Source organism: Neofelis nebulosa, chromosome 9, assembly GCF_028018385.1.
Source record: "Neofelis nebulosa isolate mNeoNeb1 chromosome 9, mNeoNeb1.pri, whole genome shotgun sequence".
Taxonomy (NCBI): domain Eukaryota; kingdom Metazoa; phylum Chordata; class Mammalia; order Carnivora; family Felidae; genus Neofelis; species Neofelis nebulosa.
The window spans coordinates 118,909,393-118,922,906 of NC_080790.1; the positions used below are offsets into that span (position 1 = coordinate 118,909,393).

The window sequence follows — 13,514 nt, forward strand, 5'->3', positions numbered from 1 at the left end:
CTCCTCCCCCACCGCCGCGCCAGGTCTTGGCTGAGTGAGCGAGCAGAGCCGGCGTCCTGGCCAAGTGAGGACGGCCGCAGCGCGCCGCCGAACCCAGTCGCTGGTTCTGTCGCTGCTACCGCCGCCCCGCGCGCCGTGACCCGAGACCCCAGACCCCGACTCCTTTTGGCCTGGCCCGCGCGCCCCAGGCCCGGCCCGGGCGGCGCGACGGGAGGATGAGCGGCGGGCGGCGAAAGGAGGAGCCGCCTCAGCCGCAGCTGGCCAACGGGGCCCTCAAAGTCTCTGTTTGGAGCAAGGTGCTGCGGAGCGACGCGGCCTGGGAGGACAAGGTGCGATGCGACCTGGCGAGGGCGCAGGTTCGAGGAGCCGGCTGGGACTCGGGGCCGAATGGACAGGCCCGAGCCTGCCCCTGTCTCCGGTCCGGGCGCGGCTGAGTGTTTGGGGTGTTGCGGAGCGGGGAGCGGGTGGCCCAAGGGTGTCGGGGCGAACTTGGCGGGCCAGGGCCTGACAGCCGGGCTCGGAACTCACCGCGGAGTGGTTTAAGGGTGAAGCCGCCTGGGTCACGCGGGAAACAGCGGAGTTGCCACCCGCGGGCAGGGCGTGTGCCTGAATGGTGAGAGTGAGCTTCTGAATTCGATCTCCGCCTTTTACTCCCAGTAGGATCTTCAGTAAGTGGCTTGTCTTCTCCGAATTAACTAAATATGGTCGTTACCACGAATAGTAACGGTAACAGTCCTCTACTAAATATTTTCTGCCGGGTGCTCTCCATGCATTATCTCCCTCAATTCTCAGAACAGCTCTGAAGCGGGTACCGTAGTGCATTAAAGCGTTTAGCACGTAATAAGGCCTATTGCCATTGCTTTTTTATTAATGAGAAAAACTGAATGCCTGCATAATTGGGAGAGAGGAGATTAAGACCACTTCTCAGAGGTGAGTGAGTGTGTGTGTGTGTGTGTGTGTGTGAGAGAGAGAGAAAGAGAGAAGGAGAGGGATAGAGGGGGAAACCGCCAAATGTGTGTGAGGAATGGTTGGGGCTTCAAGACAATTTTCACTGGTCACACTTTCAAAAGATCTGAGTGTAGGTACTCCCCAACTCCGCTTCTTGATCAGGAAGGGACCATCACAAACAGCTTGATTCCAGTTGGCCTGAAAAGTACATTATATTTGCAATCTTTCCCTTATTTTTCTGGACTGATGAGGCGGGTTTTCCTTCCTGGAGTTCCTGTAAGGGGGGATGGGAGGTACTTCCTGAAGGTGCCCTTGGCCTGCCCCCAGCCCTGCCCAGCTCTTGTAAAACGTTTCTGATCTGCTGTGTCATTTCTTTCTTTCCTCGTACAAGGACCGGTTTCTGCAGTCTGGGGCAGGTCAGAAACCTGAGTCTTCGACGTCCTTGTATGAAAATTAGATATGCTGGCACCTGCCTTTAGCACTTTTGTTTCCAACCCTTCTTTGTGACTTAGAATTCAGGGTGCAGGAAGATGGTGCTGAGTAGATTAACAATTAGCCCGTCTGCCTGTGAATAGTCTGTCTAGGTCTCTCCTCCAAGGATCAGATAAGAGTTTTCTGTGGCCAGTAGGACAGTTACCACAGCCATTTCATCACAAGCCATTTCATTTTTTAAGCTTCTAAAAATAGTAATTTTTCTAAAAAAATTTTTTAGCACACAGGCCCTGGAATTCATCACTTAAAATAACTAAATGTATTCTTTTTTAAAAAACCATGTTTTAGTATAAGAGGTGAGGATCAGAAAACTGCATACCATTGCTCTTGGAGAAATGTCTCCAGAAGATATGTTTAGCAGCAAGCTTTTTTATTTCTCACCTATTACAGAAGGCTCTCATGTGGCACCCACTAAGAACACATAACACATTCATTCTCTTTCTTTTCTACAGGACGAATTTTTAGATGTGATCTACTGGTTCCGACAGATCATTGCTGTGGTCCTAGGTGTAATTTGGGGAGTGTTACCTTTGCGAGGTTTCTTGGGAATAGCAGGGTAAGTCTTGGCTGGGTATCTTGGCATTTTCATTGTATCTTTTGTTTTGTTTTTTTAAGTTTATTTATTTTGAGAGAAAGCGCAAGTTGGGGAAGGGCAGAGAGGGGCGCTGTGGGCACAGAGCCTGACACGGGGCTTGACCCCATGAACCAGGAGATTATGACCTGACCTGAAATTAAGAGTCAGATGCATGACTGACTGAGCCACCCAGGTGCCCCTTCATGACATCATTTCTTTTCAAATATAGATTTGTTTCCTTTTTAGGGAAAAGGCTATTGCTACTTTGGAGGTGTGTTTTTGTTTTTGTTTTATAATGACTATGTGTGAGGTGACAAAAGCAAAAAAAATGGCCCCATGATGGCACTCATAGGTCTAGTGCAACACTCCTCAGTTCAGTAGGCCTGGAGCATCTTAACTTAGATATGTTACCTTTCTTTTTTTTTTTTTTTTTTTATTTATTTTTGGGACAGAGAGAGACAGAGCATGAACGGGGGAGGGGCAGAGAGAGGGAGACACAGAATCGGAAACAGGCTCCAGGCTCCGAGCCATCAGCCCAGAGCCTGACGCGGGGCTCGAACTCACGGACCGCGAGATCGTGACCTGGCTGAAGTCGGACGCTTAACCGACTGCGCCACCCAGGCGCCCCAGATATGTTACCTTTCTGAAGGCTGGACCAGTCCATTTATTCATGGGTCCAAAGTGATCACACAAGAGGCTACCACATTACCTGTTGGTGGCAAGTTTCTAGTTCTGGCATGACCTTTGTACCTATGGAAATTTGGAAGGTAGAGGAACTTCTGTACTTGATGACCACTCCCTTATACCTGGCACTGCGCTGGATGTCCTGGATCTTGGCTTTGGCAACAGTTGTTTCAGATCCTTACTTTTAAGTTGTTTTTTTTAAATAATTTTTTATTTATATCTGAGAGAGAGGGGGCGGGGAACACAAGCGGGAGAGGGGCAGAGAGATGGAGATAGAATCTGAAGCAGGATCTGAGTTGCGAGCTATCAGCACAGAGTTCGACATGGGGCTCGAACTCAGGAGCGGTGAGATCATGACCTGAGCGAAAGTTGGACGCTTAACCGACTGAGCCACCCAGGTGCCCCTCAGATCCTTACTTTCTAAAGATAGTGAAAAAGGAGGAGGTTGGGCCCTCCACCTTTTACTGTGCTCCTGTGACCACTGGCAGCACGCCTGACACTGCCCGTGGTCTTGACTCAGCCTGTTAACAAGCCACTGAAAGTGACGAGTACACATGCCCGCCAGCTTGAATTAAAAGGATGTGTGGGAGTTGTCTGAAGATAGGAATTGTGGGTAAACTATAGTAGGAAATGGATGGGTAGGACTGTGAGCTTTTTTTTTTTCACACAGGAAGTAGAAACTGTGATCCTTACTCATGGAAAATCAAACTGGTTGTTTTAGAGGTGATCACATCTCTTAATCCCTCATCCTAGGTGAAAAGGATGAAACAGATTTCAAACTCATTTGAGTTCCTTGTCTTTTCAGAAGATGACCCAAAAGGAATGTACATTCTCCTCTTCTAACTAAGAAGGTTTTTGATTCATGATACTGAGCACAGCATTTGTCCAAGGAAAGGAGTTAAGAGTTTATGTTATGCTCTGCCTAACTTTGCTGGAGTGGACACCTGATGAGTTCGGAGTGAGGGTGAGGAGACACAGGATCTAGGGTCCATAGAGATTTTCCCAGATTAGAGGAGGTATATAGATACACGTCATCCCATTTGAGCTTTCTGTTAAAGAAAAGGCAGTGAAGATAAAACGCCAGAGCAAGGGGGAAGGCAGTCTAAAGGCAAGAAGTCTCTCACCTTCCCAAGGCCACTTTTCTAGGAGAGGATAAAAGTGGTTCAGATTCTTTGCCCCTGTCTAGTTTTGCAGGATTCCTAAGAGACTTCTCTGAAGTCACCCAATCTGGGAATATAACAAAGACCAGAGTTAGTCTAGTATCCTTTTCACTGTGGCAGATGAGTTAAGCTGATCAGAGGTCTCTAACTGTAGAAAGTTATGTATTCAGGTTCTAGCTCTGCTACATTCAAGCTGTATAATTTTGGTCTCACCTCTCAGACTCTATTCTCTCATCATTAAGAGGGGGTAATAAAAGTCTCTTCCTCATAAGAATGATGTGTAAACTAAATGAGGTCATGCAAGTAAATTCCTAAATGTACTGCTTAGTACATCATACGCACTCCATAAATGGTTCACTGCAATCTTATGATTAGCTTTACAAAGTGCTAAAAATGGCTGCTGAGAAAAAAGGAAAGTAGGTGTTTGAGAATGAATTCACCTTGGAGTGGCTCACCCATAGTGCCGCTTTCTGAGGACTGCCTGTTTCATGGGGTTCGGTCCCATGCTGTCCTGCCAGAGCCAGTTTCTCTCACTCTAAACGAATCCCCCCCGCCTTGGTTGGCACCTTTTTCCTTGCTCTTGGAAAGGGACCAAGGACGTTGATTTTTCCACACATTCCCTCTCTTCCATCTGTCTGACGCAGTTGCCAGGGCTTAGGGCAGGACTGCTTTGGTGCTCCATTCTGGTGACCCTCTCCTCCACTTCTTGCCTTGACTGCCCTCTGGACCTCACCTTGGCTTCTCTTCATTTCTGGTGTGGCCACCAGTTAGGGCACATTAAGGTAAAACCATTTCCTCTGTTCTTATTATAATTTGCCTGAGAACTCAGTGAGCATTCTGCTGTTGCTGAGGTTTTGCATCATCTGAGAGGAGCACTATCCATCCCTTCCTGCCTGTCTCTTATAGAGCCTGGCATCATGATTAATAGGTGCTCAATGAATGCTTCTTAAAATTTTTTTAAAACAAATTAATTCCCACTAGTCCTTGAAAGCAGGGTCATATACTGTTGTTGTGTCAACACAACAGTGTGTCATACACTACTGTTGTTGTGTAGCCTCCCAGCCCTCAAGTCAGGTATTTCTTAGAGATCATTATTTTGTTAAAATTCCAATGGGAATTTTTAGGATAGAGTTTTAAAAATGCATTGGAGTGTTGTCTTTATAATGTTTTCCCTCCACCCCCAAACCAGCAGATTAATTTCTTTTTCTACACATCTGCTGTGTAGTTCCGTCCCTCGTTTACAATATAGGATTTATGCCCATCCTTGGAGCTCAGTTTGAGCCCCTCTAGTCCTTTCCAGACCCCTCTCCTGTGACCACCAGACATTTAAATGCCTTTGTTTCTGTGACTTGCTATTAGTGTGTGATCCTTGGAAGACAGGGCCCATGCTAGCTCTTTTCTGTCATTCCTTATCTCCTCTTTTCCTTATATTTCCCTATCTCATGTCACTAAGCAACCACTTTTACAGCCAGAGACTCTCAATGAGTCTCAGTCATTCTCCAGCCCTAGCTTATTAAGCTGAGTCCCACAGTGATGTCTCTTAGTCCCATTAGTAATCTCTGGAACCACTAACTGCCTGTCCAAAATGAAACTCCTGACAGAGGGAGGCAGCCAGATTGGCTGGGTCTCAAGATTTCTGGCAGAAGACAAGGATGTGCCTACAACATGGTCAAGCCAAGGACTGTATTTTGTATGAAATCCAAGAAAAACCTTCTGTTCTTCCTGACTCCCTGCTTCTGTTACTAGAACCATTGTATTATACTCCCAGACCCTTAGGCTTGAAGCCTTTGGGTCTTTTGCCGCCTCATTCAGCCATCTTCCCAGTCCCTGTCCTCAGATTTTATTTGTGCTCAAGTCCTAAAACATGGTACAAGTCTAAACCACTTTCCTAGTTCCTGTTCCTTCCACTCAGGAGGAAGCCCATACTCTTTAACTACTCACAAACTAGACTTCTGAGGAACCTGGCAGACTCAGCCAGTACAGCATGCACCTCTTGATCTCAGGGTTGTGGGTTCAAGCCTGAGGTTGGGTGTAGAGATTACTTAAAATCTTTAAAAAAAACAAAACCAAACTAGACTTCTGATGTATGTATACCCTATCTCAGCCCGCCTTGCTAAAATAGCCTCAGGGTCTGCCCCGTACCCCTTCTACTCCTCAGCATCATCACACAGCCCTGCCCCGCACCAGCCCATTCTTCATCCATTAGGAGGGACCAGTTCTCCGCATTTTTCCACGGTAGCCTTCAGGAGCAATGTGCCTGGAGCACATTTTATGAAAATTAGTTTTACGTGATCATTGTACCAAGAGATCAGTAGAGCGGGGTGATACATTATACCTTACTGCATTCTAAGTGCTTCATTTGTCAAATAAAATATGAAGGATGCCTGGGTGGCTCAGTCTGTTAAGTGTTAAATAATAAAATACAGGGGTCAAAGATCTTCCTGGAAGTGCACACAAACCTTTGGTTTCAGTTCCATGCTTACTGCTGTTTTGGGCCCCTAAGTAGATAGCTAAGGGAGGGCAGGAACTGTCAATTTCACCTCTGCATCAAGTGCAGTAGCAGACAGTGGATATCCAGAAATTGTTTCCCATTGGGAATTAATGCAGGAGCTGCTTTAGCATGCTTACTTGCTCCACTAGGCCATGAAGCAGCAGTCTGTTTGTCCCATGGCCACCCCCACCCTAGCTGGAGCTACTTGGAGGCCCGTGTCAGCTACTAGTTGTATTTGGGATTGTTCAGCTACCCTTCTCTTACTCTGAGAGGGCTTGGAGAACTTTTATGTTCTTTAAAATTTTTTAAAGATTTTTTTTTTGCTGGGCAATTAAAAAAAAGTTGCTTTATGTCTCTAGCTCAACCACTGGGCAGCTCCATTGAGGGCCTAGGTGTTCTCATGTATTATTTCACTTGCCCCCATGATACAGATAGTAAACTGTGCAACAGGGAGTGTCCTGGTAAGGCTGGACTGTGGTAGTAGGAATTCTGAGTCTTCTGAACTCACAGTTTGTGTTTGGTGCTTGTCCTCCCCCTCCAGATTCTGCCTGATCAATGCGGGAGTCCTGTACCTCTACTTCAGCAACTACCTACAGATAGATGAGGAAGAATATGGTGGCACATGGGAGCTCACGAAGGAAGGGTTTATGACATCTTTTGCCTTGTTCATGGTATGTGTAGCTGACAGATAACAGAGCAAATCCTGTTGTTTCTCAAGGGGATCACACTGATTAGATTATACTTTGTGATTGATTGTGGCACCATTTTTCAAAAGGCTCCAGGGATGAGAGGGCATGTCTTTTAGTGAGTCATGTTGTCTAAAAAGATTAGGTGTGGTACAGTGTAGTCTTGTGGTATCAGGGCCAATCATCAGTTTCGACATCTGATTCTCAACTCTGGCTGCATAGTAGAAACTGGGAAACATTTAAAAATATATTTATGGCCTTATTCATAATAGCTGAAAAGCGCAAACAACCATTACCTGATCAACAAATAAAATATTGTATATTTATATAGTATTAGACCATAAAGAGGAATAAAGTACTTGCAAGTACAACTTTGATGAATTTTGAAAACATTATGCTAAGTGTAAGAAGCCAGACACAAAACATGTTACATGACTCCATTTATAAAAAATGTCCAGAATAGGCAAAGCCATACAGATAAAATTAGATTAGTGGTTGCCAGTGGTGGAGGGGTGGGGTGGGGGGCAGGGATATGAGAAGTAACTGATAATGGAAACAGGTTTTCTTTTGAGGGTGATTAAAGTGTTCCAGAATCAGTTAGTGGTGATCTTTGCACAATTCTGAATATACTAGAAACCTCTGTATTGTATACTTTATTTTTGTATTACATATTTTTAAAGGTGAACTTTATGAAATATGAATTATATCTCAAAAGTTAATTTTTTAAAAAAATGTTAGATTCTGGTCCAAATCCAAATCAAAATCTCTGGGTGGGGGTGCCTAGGCGCATGTGCATGTGTGTGCGTATATATATATATAAAATAAAGGCCACAGGAGATTGCAGTGAACAGCTAGCTAGTTTTGAGAATCTGTTTATTTGATAGGAAGCTGACAGGGTATGATGGTGGTTTGTTTTTCACATTTGTTGCTGATCCTAACACTGGCAGTATAGTCTGCTTTACCTGTATCATTTCCACATCTGTAACTCCACTTCTGGTGCTCCAGTTGCTCTTCAGTTGAAAGAGAAGCTTGTCCACGGTCCCTTTTGGAGCACTGGTGGGTTGTCCTGGGCTCTGTTAGAAACAGCTTGATTTCAGTGAGATTATTTGGGCTTTCAGGCAGATTGCATTGGATAGCCCCTGGGAAGCCCACCATGCACAACACATTCTTTGCCATTTTGGTTTTGTGGAATAGGGGCCCATGTGGAGCCAGATGACTTATAAACATTGCTTGTCTCCTCTCTAGGTCATTTGGATCATTTTTTACACTGCCATCCACTATGACTGATGGTATACAGATCCCACCCGCTCTCTGTCTGGTCCAAAGGACCCTCCTAGTTACAGCACAGAAACATGATTGTAGGGGCGCCCCAGCCATGTGGAACCTGAAAGACCCATGTTTCTTGGACCAAGAATCAGCGCGTCGGGCGTCAGTGTTCTCTGCAAGGGTTGTGATCTGAAACTTTTTAAAGAACCATCCACCTTTTGGGGAAGCATTTCTGAATTGTCCATCACCAACCATTTCTTCTTGGATATCATCATGAAACACCTGTTTGCTGACTGGAGCTGTCGTTCAATTTGATACACCTCTGGATCCGGATGAAACATTGTCTTCCTCACTTCTCCATCGCGTGTACAGTTTTTAAACTATCAGTGGCATTTCAAGTCTTCTGAAAACAGTATGGCAGTATGTGCGTGGTCCATAGCACAGTACAGGCACCATCTAATAACAATTTCCATTGTAGAATGTTTTCAGATACTTGAATAAATCAAATCTTTAATTGAGAATCTGTTGGTGATACCTGTTAAAGCCTTTCCCACCTAATCTCTTGCCTCCAAACCCTGCCCTCCATTCCCATTCCCCTTCCTCTTCTCCCTGCTCCTATAGCAGCTCCAGCCAGGCCTCTTTTCCTTAATGGGCAGCAGGGAAGTGAGGGGCTAGAGTTGGTGTAGGCTGTGGCCTTAGCTTTGTGGAGAGAGGCTTACCGACTTCTGATACCCCTGGGGTCCTGCACTGAGAGACATGACTGACCTCACTACAGTGTGCTAGGCCCAGAAGGTGCCATTTTGCATTTGGCCACAAGATGGCAAGGCCATTGTAGCCAGGAAAGCTTAGGCAGGTTCAAATGATAAGCCACAAAACGAAAGAACTCAGAGCTAGGACTATCTGGAGAAGAGGCTTGATGGGGCTGTTTGACAACTTGGACTGTCAGAGGTCCTCTTTGTTCTGGGGGCCAGATAAGGGCTGGACATCCTGGATTCTGTTGCTGGGTAAGATATCCATCCCTTCTGCTTTCCTGTCCCTTCTAGGCTATAATCCTACCTTCTGAGGTATGGTATTCTGACACATGTAAATTCTCTTTAAATGATTTTTTTTTTTCTTGATGCTAGTGGTGGTTTCTACCTCGTGGGTGGGGCTATGGAGGTATAGAAGGGGACTCAACAGGCAGGGGTGGAAGATGGTACTGGAAATCCCAAACTCAGGTACTGACTGGGTCAAACCCCAGAGGTTTAGTCTCTTCGGAGCCCTGTCCCTATTCTCAGCTGGTCTATATTTGAACTAGAGGTTACAGGTGGGTTCATGGCACTGGGAGAAGGTTAAGTGACTTCTTAGGGCTGAAAGAGGATATAGGTGGGACCCTGGATTGCCTTGAATGCTCCGGCTGAGCTGAGCTGAGCTGGGAGTCTAGGTGTCGCAGCCTTGGATTCCCTTTTGGTCTCTGCTTTGGTCCCTGGCATCATCCAAGGAGCTGTCATCAGTCAGGCTGATGTAGGAGCTGAGGGCGTCCCGGAGTCCCTCACTGAGGAGGGAGGCCTCCCCTGTGCCAGGTGCTTCAGAGAACAGGAGGGAACTGTGGAGAGGGGAAGAGAGTTGGGTCAAGGAGCCTTGTCTTCCCTTGCTCCCCACACAGTTCAAATTTTCACCACCTGAAAACTCACAGTGGCTCCCTGTCACTTAAAGCCCCAGCTTGACTCCTCCACTCAGGACTGGTGCTTTCTGTTGTACGCCATCTTGCCTGACCTTCCATCCTGGCCATCTCTGGTGTCTGGTCATGCCCTATATCCACTCCTTCTTTCTCCTTCCTGCCAGTCCCCCTACAGTCCTGGTGAGCCTGGCCTGGTCTCTACGAGGTAACTCACTGGTTCCCAGGTGTCCCTGAAGGTGACCAGCTCATTTGGGGTTGTGAGTTTCCAGGGGTGGGTACTTCTGTCTCCTTTGTTCTGCCTTCATGCTGTGAGGTCCCCTTACCTGTCCAGCTCTTTCCAATTGAGTGGTGTCCTCTGCACAATCACAGGTGGGGGTATAGGCTTGCCAGGGAGTGAGCCAGCCCTCCGCAGGGCACAGGGCTCCTTGAGTAGGCAGCAGATGTCATCCGCCAACTCTGAGAAAGAGACGTAGACCCTTGATATGGCTGACTCCAGCCCTAGTTTCCTCCCTAACAACCCCCACCCTGACCACTTTCCTCATTTGGCAGGTAGGGGAATAATCAAAAAAGAATGGCGGGAGGCGGGTTGGGGGGCTGGCTGGCTCAGTAGGTAGAGAGCACGTGACTTTTGATCTCAGGGTCATGAGTTAAAGCCTCATGTTGGGGCACACGTTACATTTTAAAGTGACAGGCGTAAGCCTCAAGCTGTTGATCTGGGGGCTGAGATGCAATCAGAGGTCATTCTGGGCTAGGTTTTAGAAGACTAGTTGGGTAGGTTGATGGACCTCTTAGAGTGCCAGTTTCTGGTTAGGAAAGTACTTTGGGAAAAAAGCTAGAGAATGCTTAATCTCTACTTGTCCTGTCAGTATCTACTGCATGGACCCACCCTCTAGGAAACCCCTGATCAGTTTTCCCAGGAGTGGTCTTTCTGCCCCTTTGACACTGCCCTAGTGGCTGTATCCTCCAGTCCCTGTAACAGGACAGGCACCAGGAAATGCTAAGAATCAACTGAATTGCACAATAGCAACAGCTTGGGGCCTAGTTCCTGTGGAGAGAACTGTGCTCAACACTGGGGTCTTGGACTCGGAACCATAGTGGTAGGTGAGGTATTGGTGCATGTTGACATGGGAGGTCCACGTGTCTCTGTCAGGGCATGGGATGAAGATAGAGCCCCCAGCCTAAGTTCTTGGCACAGGAACTGGCATGAAGATGGGAAGGCCCCTCTTTTGCCTGTCTGCATATTCTCCAGCAAGTAAAGTGTGCAAAGGTACAACTGTCTACCCCACGTGCCAGTCTAATGGAAAAAGGGAAAGGCTGTACCAGAGTAATGGTCCACCAAGGCCTGGAGTGAGGGGAAGGTGAGGCGTGGTGAGATGTACAGCCAGCCATTATCAAGGCGCTGAATCCTGTAGTGTCTGATCCGGTCCCAGGATGCAGGGCGGCTGAGGCGGACTGACAGGGAATAAAAGCCTGAGGAGGAAAAAGGGTTCGAGGCAGGACTGAGGCCCTGCTGGGACCCAGCCCAGTCCAAATTGGGACAAGGAAGAGATGAGAAAGGCTACCAGGTCCAGACAGAGGGAAGTTGGCAGGGGAGGGACAAAGACTTGCTCTCTTGGCCATAAATGACCACACATTCTTACTCGATAGGGCTCTTGTGAGGATAAAGTGAGACCATTCACACAGCGCTCAGGACAGAGCCTGGCACAGTTTACGTGAACATTAAGTATTGGCTGTTATTATAAAGACTTGGGTGGGCAAAAATGTTAGAATGTGAAAACATGTCTGTAGATGTCAGATTTAGAGGTCAGTAAGGACGTGCAGAAGGAGGAACTCTTACCCTGCTGGTGGAAAGATAATTTAATACAAGCCATTTTGGAAACAGTCGACATTAACTAGTTGAACATGCTCCTCACAACCAGCCATTTCATCCTAGCATGTTACCTTAGAAATACATGAACAAATGGGACCCCTGGGTGGCTCAGCCAGTTAAGCGTCTGACTTCAGCTCAGGTCATCTCACGGTTTATGAGGTCAAGCCCCTCATCAGGCTCTCTGCTGCTGTCAGTGCAGAGCTGGCCTCAGATCCTCTATCTCCCTCTCTCTGTCCCTCCCCCACGTGCTCACACCCTCCCTCTCAAAAATAAATAAGTACTTAAAAATTAATAAAAAAGAAATACATGAACAAGAATATTCATAGCAGCATTGTTTGGAAAAGTCCCCAAACTTCAAACAGCCTATATGCATACACCAGAATGGTAATAATATACAGCAGTAAAAGTTAATAACCACTACACATGTTAAGCATAGAAAAATACTAAAAATGAGCAGAAACATACATTCACAAGTCACAGAAGCATACATTCAGCATGATTCTACTTAAAATTCAGGGGCGCCTGGGTGGCTCAGTCAGTTGAGCGTCCAACTTCGGCTCAGGTCATGATCTCACGGTTCGTGGGTTCAAACCCCACGTTGGGCTCTGTGCTGACAGCTCAGAGCCTGGAGCCTGTTTCAGATTCTGTGTCTCCCTCTCTCTCTGCCCCAACCCACTTGCATTCTGTCTCTGTCTCTTTCAAAAATAAATAAACACTTTAAAAATTTTTTAAAATAATAAATTAAAATAAAATCTTTAGGGGCACCCGTGTGGCTCAGCAATTAAGTGTCTCCCTCTTGATTTCGGCTCAGGTCATGATCTAAGACTGAGCCCCTCTTGGGATTCTCCGTTGAGCATGGAGACTCCTTGGGATTCTCTCTCCCTCTCCCTCTGCCCCTCTCGCTCTCTCTCTCTCAAAATAAATAAACATTAAAAAAATAATAATAAGAGGGGTACCTGAGTGGTTCAGTTGGTTAAGCATCTAACTCTTGATGTCGGCTCAGGTCATGCTCTCATGGTCTGTGAGTTCGAGCCCCACATCAGGCTCTGTGCTGACAGCATGGAGCCTGCTTAGGATATTCTCTCTCTCCCCCTGCCTCTCTGCCCCTCCCTCACTCATGTGCATGCTCTCTCTTGCTCGCTCACTCACTCTCGCTCTCTCTCAAAATCAATAAATGAACATTAAAAAAAAGAATGAAGAGGGGCCACCACTAAGGATCCTACAAAAATACATTAAAAGAAAAATAAGGGCATACTATGAACAACTTCATGCCAGTAAAAATTGTACAAATTGGATGAAATGGACAAATTCCTTAAAAGGCACAAATCACCAAAACTGATACAATAGTTTCCTATTGTTGCTATAACAAATTACCTCAAATTCACTGGCTTAAAACAACACAAATCTATTATCTTATAGTCCTGGAGGTTATAAATCTGAAATGTGTTTCCCTGAACTAAATCAAGGTGTCAGCAGGCCTGTGTTTCTCCTGCAACTCTAGAGGATAATCCATTTTTTGCTTTTCTAGTTTCTAGAAGCCACCTGCATCCCTTAGCTCAGGACGCTTTCTCCATCTTTAAAGCCAGCAGTATAACATTCATCTCCAATCTATTTCAAACTCTGATGCTTCTGCCTCTCTCATAAAGACCTTTGTGGGTGCTTGGGTGGCTCAGTCAGTTGAAC

The 13,514-nt window shown here is 46.4% G+C and overlaps 2 protein-coding genes across 3 annotated transcripts in view; one reads left to right on the forward strand and one right to left on the reverse strand.

Moving 5' to 3' along the window:
• RAB5IF (RAB5 interacting factor) lies at positions 1-8,822 on the forward strand. 2 transcript variants are annotated; one of them, XM_058685522.1, is made up of 4 exons: positions 10-329; positions 1,893-1,996; positions 6,891-7,020; positions 8,281-8,822. In XM_058685522.1, exons 1-4 carry the CDS (start codon positions 216-218, stop codon positions 8,320-8,322), a joined length of 390 nt encoding a protein of 129 aa, XP_058541505.1. In that variant the 5' UTR covers positions 10-215; the 3' UTR covers positions 8,323-8,822. The 2 variants fall into 2 exon arrangements, with proteins under 2 accessions (XP_058541506.1, XP_058541505.1); XM_058685523.1 differs by lacking the exon at positions 6,891-7,020 and having other exon boundaries at positions 1-329.
• The window catches only part of SLA2 (Src like adaptor 2), a 24,870-nt gene continuing 19,247 nt past the window's right edge, over positions 7,892-13,514 (reverse strand). The window contains exons 6-8 of the mRNA XM_058685514.1: positions 11,282-11,431; positions 10,285-10,417; positions 7,892-9,886 (exon numbers count right to left, since the gene is read on the reverse strand). Of these exons, the coding sequence (XP_058541497.1) occupies positions 9,721-9,886; positions 10,285-10,417; positions 11,282-11,431 (449 nt within the window). The 3' untranslated portion in view covers positions 7,892-9,720. The remainder of the gene's footprint in view (positions 9,887-10,284; positions 10,418-11,281; positions 11,432-13,514) is intronic.